We start from the raw sequence: 9,313 nt of genomic DNA, 5'->3' as shown, positions 1-9,313 counted from the left end.
TACTTGAGCATAAACACAAACTAATCCTTTTTAAGGTAAGTTGTAATGACCATAAATTATATATACTTAGGAAATTCTCAAGCATAAAAGGATTGGGAATCTTTATGAATCAATATATTATTCTAGAAGACCAAGTTTAAGTAAGAAAAGAGGTCTAAAAGGTCAAGGAGGCAAGAAAGGAAGGGAAATGGGCAATCATTAGGAATAGGAAAGTTATTATTAGAGATGGATTCAAAAATAAGAGTGAAAAATAGGAATTATGATCACTATGGATCCTCTTATGGAACTTTAGTGGTTTTCCATGGTGTAAAGGACCTATGTTAAGTTGGATCTCAAGTGATATTGACCTTATTTTCCTCGTTGAGACTTGGGAGCATGATGCATCTAGGGTTCTTCATATTGATAGTTTCATTCTCTAGTTAGCTTGGAATAGGAAGTCCTCTCGTATAGGATTTGGTGGTATAGTGTGTTATATAGAGATGTTTCTTCTCACATCAGACTTCTTCAAATTGACCCCCTCAACTGGTACATTTGGATCGAAATTTATGCTTCTAACATCAATAGGATTTTTCTCACAATTTTCTATTTCGCACTTATCAATTCTACATCGTATAAGAAAAGCAGATTGGATAATAAATTCCCCTTCAATACCTTAGAACATGACATCCTTAGCCTAAGGAATGAAGGTAATATCCTTTCTTTTGGGGACTTCAATGCTAGAATAACTACTAATCAAGCTACTATCGTAAGTAATAAATCTAACCTTGACCCCTTATGGCTAGATGAGGAAGGTGAATTAGTTGTTTGATTTAAAAGAAATTCAGAAGACACAACCTAGAACCTATTTGTTACTAAGATTCTCAGTCTTTGCAGTTCCCAAGACCTGATAATTTGTAATGGTATTAACAAATGGCCTACCTCCAGTGAGATGACTTGTATTCATGGGCTAGGTGGTAGTGTTGTGGACTATGCAATATGTGACACCCATGTTCTCAATCGTATGGAAAATTTTGAACTACTAAATGAACACGAACTCAAATCTAACCACAAACCTCTGTCCTTAACTCACAATCTCGTCATGCATACCATCCAAATGCAAAAGAAATGTGAGATTCAAAGGCACGCTCATTTTGATAGAAGTAAGATATACATATTCTTAAAGGATTTAAATAGGGACTTAGTATCCAAAACATATAATAATAAAATTGATCAAATCTATTACAATTTTACTACAACCCTTTCGACTACTATTAAAAAATTCTCGGCCGAGATGCCATATAAAAAGAATAATAGAACCTCCAACCCTTGGTATGAAAAACTCTGTAAAATTATCACGAAAGTGATTAGAGACGCTCCTAATGAAACAGTAAAGCTAAAAAGCATACATATATACAAATCTCTTATCAAAAGGAATAAAAGGTCCTACATTAAGAAGAGACAAGAACATCTCCTTCACCTTTCTAAAGTTGAGCCTATAAATTTTTGGCAGAATAATTTTGTTCATAAAACAAAATAAAAGCATTTGATCCCCTTAAATAAGTGGGATATCTATCTTAAGAAGCTTTATGACTCCCCGAACACCATGGGCATCATTTTCAACACTCAAATAAAGGAGGATATATTTTCTTTGGAAGACATGGAGTTTGGGATTAAGAAACTCGCTAATGGAAAATATAGGGATGTTGAAGGATACCAAGTTAAAATCTTCAAAATGGAAAGGTCTATCCTCAACCCTCATATCTACAAGCTTCTCAATTTGCTGATAAAACACAAATTCCTTAAGGTTTGAACACAAAGCCTTATTGTGCCTATCTTTAAAAGTGGGGAAAAATATGTTCCCTCTAAATATATTACCATTATGATTAACCACAATTTAGCCAAACTATATGGGCTCATTTTGGAAAAGAAGATTAGCCTCTTGCCTAAAATCCATGGTAAAAGAGATGAAGGGAAAAATGGTTTTAGGAGACACTGCTCAACTACCAATCATCTTGTCACTCTTAGGATCATTGTCGAGGAGTATTAGAATAGTAAACGTAATCTCTTATGTTTTTTTTTTCACTTTAGAAAGGCTTTCAACATTGTTCCTCGGGATAAACTATGGAAAAGACTTGAAGAGATAATTATTTGTCCTGAGTTGAGGATTGTTGTGATTCAACTTTACGAGAATGTTGTTTCCAAGTTTAAGAGAAACAAGGGGTGGTCTAACAAAATTAAATGCAATATTGGGGTTAAGGAAGGGTTTCCTCTACCCCTTACCATTTTTGGCATTTACATTGATAGGCTAGAAAATTGTTTGGAAACTGTTGGATGCAATGGCCCTGAACTCACTAGTATGGTCATTACTCTTCTCCTTCATGCTGAAAATATTCTTATTCTATCCAAAAGCCACGATGATCTCAATAGACAGCTTAAGATCCTTCATTATTATTGCTCCAATATGGGTATGATGATTAATACTAACAAGACTAAAGCTATGATAATTAAATCCAAAAATACCAACCATGGTAATTTCATCTATGATAACAATTACTTGGAGAGAGTTTCTTCATACAAAAATTTAGGTATTGACATTCATCATCATCTCAACTGGAATTCTAGCATTGAGAAAAGGATTATTGGAGGTTGGAAATCCTACTATGACTTGAGAATAATTATAAGTTAGTTGATCTTTGGATTTGGAGTAAAAAATAGTTTCTCTTTGAGACTCTTGTCACCCCTTTTATTTTATATGGATGTGAGATTTGGGGTTACAGTATATCCAAAGAGTCATGGAGGAAGATTGATATAATTCAAAAGAAATTTATAACCTACAACCTCAAGATTAAAGGAAATATTCCCTATATTATCCTCTTAATCGAAGCTAACACTTATCCCATTGAAAGCATGGCTATGTTTAGACATTTGATGTATAAGAAGAAGCCTTAGAATGTGGAAGCTAAGAGGTTTCCAAAAATTACTTCTAACTCTAACAAAAACACCCACATTCGTCTCAAACATAGATGGCATAAGGATGCCAAGTCTTGGATCAACCACTAGGGGATACGGGAGAGGATGACCTTGGGGAATGGGGATAGTATTAAAAATAAAATTACCTCCGAAACTAAGGATAAATTATGGAATTATCAGGAGCTATATGGGAAAAAGAAGCTAAGATATTATAAGGAGGTGATCAACCACACCCTTGCTAGCCTAAATTATCTTTTTGTCTTGACTAGTACTAAAAAGAAAATAAACATTGCAAAGATAGTAACTAATTTCCATGAGCTTCATAGTAAAACTCGGTGTTGGTCTATTCCCGAAACACCCTAGGATGAAATAATATGTCACCTTTGCGATACTAAAAAGTTTGAGGATGAAGAACACTTTCTTTTAGATTTTCCAACTCTTACTCACATCCATTCTCATTTCCAAAACATTTTCCACACTACTAGCCACCTTTACCTATTAAGTCAACAAAACTATAGTGATCTTGGAGCGCTTCTTTCCCTCCTTTCTAATTATAGAAATAAAATATTAAATTGCCACAATTAATCTCTTACTTTCTTAAGGTATGATAGACCACATTGGTCTTAGTGGACCATCATCATCATCATATATATATAGAGAAGCATAAATTTCATGTTGAGTACAGACAAAATCACACATCGCCCTCATATTGATCTATAGTAGATATTTTCTAATTAAAAATAAGCCAATATATGTAAACAATTTTATTGTTATAAGTTGAAATTAATATACACAAATAATTGTATTGTTGTGTAGTTAAATATGGTTGACTCCAAACTCAGATATTTTACATGTGAGGATTATAACACATTAAATGCTTTATCTGTCATGATGGATACCGTTGATTCCAAAAATTATTATTACTGAAATGATCTACATGCAAACTATTTAATGCTCCCTAGCTCAATGTCCAATATTTATTGCTGACTTTGTATTAAATTCTGGATCTCCACTCTCTTGATCCAGATAGAGACCGAACAAATTTAATACAATAATGTATTGGTCGTTGCTTTGATTTTGTATCTTATTTACCAACTACGTTCCCACGATTTTTGTATCTGAACCTTAATTGAATGGTGACTTTAGTATCCAATTTTACCCCTATTTTCATGAATATATGCGATTTAGTTTAATTTGAAACTTAACGGGGATGTTTCCACGCCTCCTATTTCATGCTTTTTACGATGGAATGTTTCCAGGCCTCTCATTGATCCATTTCAACCATTTAAGCTGTCCATGCCCATGTATTTCCACCGATTTTCTGACCATAACAGAGCTGTTATAGATTATAAGAAAGAATGGATCCTCAGGTTGCCAGTGATGACAAGAAAGCTGGGGCAGAAATCTACCGCGGAAGCGAAAATTGCAAGAAGAAAACCGTGGAATTGCTTGAACAGGGAAAGTAGGCCTGATACTCGATGAGATTCAAGAGTGTGGGTACGTGAGGGAAAGTGGGTTTGTCTCGATGAAGATTGAGCACGAGTTCATGACAATATGGGGAAATTGGTGCAATATGAAGCAGAGATCAGCGGGTATGTTGAGCAACGCAAGATGACGAAGGTGAGTGGATTGAAGAGCAAGGAGCTGCTTATCTGGATCACCATCACCATCTCTGAGATCCCCATTGATGATCCATCCAGTGGTAGGATTTGCTTCAAAAGCGCTATCTCTGGGATTAAGAAATCCTTCCCCGTGGATGCCTCTGAATTGAAGAGAGGGATAAACAGTAAAAGATGGGTTTGAATTGCCGGTAAATGTTTAATAATTTTGATATATACTCGCGATAAATTCTTGTCAATGATATGGATTTTTTTGGTTTGACAACTAAAATTTGTTTTAAATCTCTAACCCATCTATGTGTTGATATGCAGAATCAGCAGCGTTAGTGATTTTGGAGGATTTTTTAGTTTCATGCAATAATTCACAATGATGGTTCTAATAATTTATAAATAAACATACAAAAAGATATATATACATCTATATATATAATAAAAATAACACAACATAATTTTTTTGGAAAAAAATAATTTATCCATCTATATTATATTCATTTTATCTGAACATCTTCATGATAATCTCATGATAATAGCTCACAAGGATGGTTTTTATACCACAAGTTAGGAATACACTTGCTAAAAAGATAAATATAATTAATTTTAACATAACAATGACACTACACAAATTTCTTGGACAAAACTATATGAGAAAAAAATAGCCATGAAGTTTTCATTACCCTTTGTTTAAATATAGCTAAGTTATTTATCAAGTGAGTGTAAATTATTTATCAAGTGAGTATGGAACCTACTAACTTCTAACACCTTACAATAAATTATTCTAATCTTATTTTAAAGCTTCATTATATGAAATAATATGGGAAATACACTGTGTCACCAAAACCGTGTGACAAAAAACTATAATTGTAAATTAAACTTATTTAATCTACCACTTCATCAAATTTATCAAACAATTATCTTAACAAAAAACCCTTAACCTTAATTTATAATAACTATTTATATTTATAATAGTTTTCATCACCACTTAAAACATATATACCCTTTTATTTAAAATTGAATATTCGATTCAATACGATAGGAGATTCATTTAAAAAAACAACTCTTCATACCGTTTATAACTACTATAAAAACAAATTCCATCTAATACTACCCCTTTATAAATTGTAAAGTTTTAAGTAAATTTAAAAAATAACTTAAAAAAAAATCTATCTAATTTAAATGAATCAAAAGATCAAGTATTAATCACCTTTTTATAAATTATAAAAACCTTAGATTTTGAGGCCCTCTTTTTTCAACAGTCATAACATGAAAAAAAATCAATAATTAATATAAAAATGATAAGCCTAACCAATTCAATTAAAATATCAACGGAATCACAATACATAACTACAAAATCTCCTCCAAAATAACAATATATTTATAATTTTTCTCACCAAAACAACAATATATCTATCTCAGTGATAAATATACAAAATTAATTTTGGAAAAAACAAAACAGCAATACATAGTTACAAAATGCCCACCTCACACATATATATAAAACAAATAAGCAATAACAATATATCAATGCCCACCTCGCGCATATATATAAAACAAATAAGCAATAACAATATATCTATCATCTATCTCAGCCATATCTCAGCGTGCAAAATTGACAATGGAGAAATCAATAAATATGAAAAACTGAAAAAATAGAATTTAACCTTTTCCTCATCACCAATGCAAAGTTTACATTACTCACAAACACCAGACAAGGATCTATAATGAGTATCTATATACACACTGATTCCTCTTTCAGTGGATTTACCATTTACATTATTAACACTCAGGACTATACATATGAATAATATATCTATATCTATATAATATATATATATATATATAATATATCTATATTTATATATAATATATATATATATATTAATTTATGGTTAATTCTGCATATCAACACATAGATAGTTAAGAGATTTAAATCAAATTTAAATGGTTAAACAAGAAAACAAATATGGTATCATAAGCAAGAATTTATCAGGGGTGGATATTAAAATTATTAAACATTTACTAGCTATTCAAATTTGTTAGTTAAACATGCACCATATTTTAAAAAATTATTAAAAAACATTTTTTATTTATTAAAAAAAAAGACTTCTTTTACTTGTTATTATTCTTTTCAATTTCAAAAGCACCCATGGTCAAGGAAAGATTTATCTATGAGAAGTAGATATCAAAATTATTAAACATTAACTAAGTATTCAAATCTTTTAAATTAAACAAAGTAGATATCAAAATTATTAAACATTAACTAAGTATTCAAATCTTTTAAATTAAACATGCACTATATGTACAAAATTATTAGAAATATTTTTTATTTATTAAAAAAAAACCTTTTACTTGTTATCATTCTTTTCAATTTCAAAAGCAACCACCGGCATGGATTTATCTATCAGAGGTAAATATCAAAATTATTAAACATTTACTAGCTATTCAAATCTTTTATTTTAAATTAAGCATGCACCATATTGTACAAAATTATTAATGAACATTTTTTATCATTCTCTTCAATTTCAAAAGCACCCACGGGCAAGGATTTCTTAATCCCGGCGATAGCGCTCTTGAAGAAAATCTTGGCACTTGCTAGGTCAGCAATGGAGATCTCAGAGATGGTGATCCACACAAGAAGCTCCTTGCTCTTCACCCCACTCACCTTCTTCATCTTCTGTTGCTCAACATATCCACTGATCTCTGTATCATATCGTACCAATCTCCCAATTGCCTTGAACTCGTGCTCCACCTTATTATTCTGCTTCATCCACAGAAACCCAGGGCTTGAATATCATCAAGCAGTATGAGGCCATTGCGAAGGCCTACCTGTTCAAGCAATTCCATGGTTTTCTTCCTGCAAATTTCGCTTCCGTGGTACACTTCTGCCCCGGCTTTCTTATAATCACTGGCAACCCGGGGAGCCATTCTTTCTAATAATCTATAACAGCTCTGCTGTGGTCTTAACCGAGTAGGCAAATGGATGGAAATGCATGGGTGTAGAGAGTTCAAATAGTTGAAATGGATCATTGAGAGGCCCGGAAACATGCCCAGTCATTCTCATATTGAGCTAAATCGCACATATTTATGAAATTGGGGTAAATTTGGCTATTAAAGTCACCACTCGATTAAGTGTTAGCATAGAAAGCTCCTGACAAGTTGGGATATACGATGTGAAGTTGAGGCAACTCACACACCATTGTATTACATTTGTAGTCTCTCTTCACCAACCAAGAAAAAGAGAGTGGAGATCATATTTTAAATATAAGATAAAGTTCGTAATAAGTACGGGGTTAAATAGCATTAAGTGAGGTATATGTGAGAGCATGTGGCATTTAATTAATATAATTAAATAATTTCCCATTAAATATATTAATTAAATGTTTCCCCATAAAATATATATAATGCTTTATAATTTTTACATCTAAAATATTTAATATTTTATAAATAATTATTTTTTATTTATTTAAAAAAATATAAAGGGTTAAAAAACAATAAATTATTTATTTAATTACTCATTAGGTTCAAAATAATTTTGAAGTGTTAGAATTAAATTTTAATCATATTTATAAAGTTTGACTAAGTTTTCGAATTTTGTTAGATATATTTTTAGATCAAATTTGTTTAAAATTTGATAGTGATTTATTGGAATCAGAAGTTTAACTATAAACTTTGAATAATTAAAATATGCATAAAATTTACAAGGGCTAAATCAGTTTATCCTTTCAAAAACACAATTTAAACAATGAAAGATCACCCACGAAAAACTATTTCACCAAATTTAAGAAAAATAATTTAAAACTCAAAATAATTAAACAACCCCATTTATAAATGTTTAAAAATCTAATAACTTAATCAGCCTAAGTTTTCTAACTATCCAAATTACAAAAATTAATATTTACATATATTAATACAGTTAATTAAAACCGTATTAGTTAAAACATGTTCTATGGAAAGGGAGGTCCATAAAGTATATTCATTAATCCATTCGTAAATTAACTATATATGCATTATTTTATTTTATAATAATAAAGTTACTGATGTATATTGGCTTCTTATTCACACAATTTCTAATTTATAAGTAATTTGTTATTTCATAAATAGTTAAAGAATAAAGTTATAGGTATTTGTTTCTATTATCTTGATTTATTTGTTATTTGATTTTATGTTTTAAAAAAAACCTATTTTATTTTTAATTATTTTTTGGATTGATAAAAAATTTAGTTGCACTAAGAGGCATTCTATAGTCTAGTATATGAATGATGTGTGGGTGTAATGTAAGAAAGTTGTAACCATTTTCACATGTTGGCTTAATATGTTGAATTTATATTAATATGTCCAATTTTTAATGCATAAAAGATTAGTAAACATTTGCATGTTGGTTAAAAGTAATATATAATGCACTATGGAGGAGATGTTGTAACCTCCATAAAAAATTAAAAGTAATAAAAATAATATAATTAAATTGATTACATTATAATTTTGTTTTTATTAATAAAATTATGAATAAGTTTTTTATATAAAAGAAAATCATAATATGTATATTACATTAAATTATATAGCCTATAAGTAGCAATAATAAGTTAAGAGTATTTTGATGTGACCCAGCCCACGCTTCCACGTAGCCTCGGCTTTACACTTGTTTCAGGCTTTATGACGTGGTGTGTTTGTTTGATGTTTCCGGCAGTTGTATGTAATGTGGATAACAGATATTTTGTTTTGGAAAGTGGGAATGATTTAATGCGTTATTC

General features: G+C 30.5%; 1 protein-coding gene across 1 annotated transcript; it reads right to left on the bottom strand.

Moving 5' to 3' along the window:
- Positions 1–7,026: 7,026 nt before the first annotated feature.
- On the bottom strand, positions 7,027–7,490 carry LOC149181828 (uncharacterized). Its single transcript, XM_089414334.1, has 2 exons — positions 7,392–7,490; positions 7,027–7,323 (listed from the first exon to the last, which is right to left on the bottom strand). Exons 1-2 carry the CDS (start codon positions 7,488–7,490, stop codon positions 7,027–7,029), a joined length of 396 nt encoding a protein of 131 aa, XP_089270460.1.
- Positions 7,491–9,313: the final 1,823 nt, after the last annotated feature.

The sequence above is a fragment of the Pinus tabuliformis genome, chromosome 3_2 (assembly GCF_031772625.1).
Source record: "Pinus tabuliformis cultivar Carrire ecotype Pingquan chromosome 3_2, CPIR1, whole genome shotgun sequence".
Taxonomy (NCBI): Eukaryota; Viridiplantae; Streptophyta; class Pinopsida; order Pinales; family Pinaceae; genus Pinus; species Pinus tabuliformis.
The sequence above is the reverse complement of the archived record's forward strand: the minus strand, read 5'-3'. Positions and strand labels throughout refer to the sequence as shown.

Excerpts from the sequence above, each read along its gene's own strand:
- LOC149181828 (XM_089414334.1), bottom strand. The coding sequence starts at position 7,490 with ATGGCTCCCCGGGTTGCCAGTGATTATAAGAAAGCCGGGGCAGAAGTG. Across the intron at positions 7,324-7,391 it reads CCATGGAATTGCTTGAACAG|AATAATAAGGTGGAGCACGA; the intron begins GTAGGCCTTCGC and ends TGGATGAAGCAG.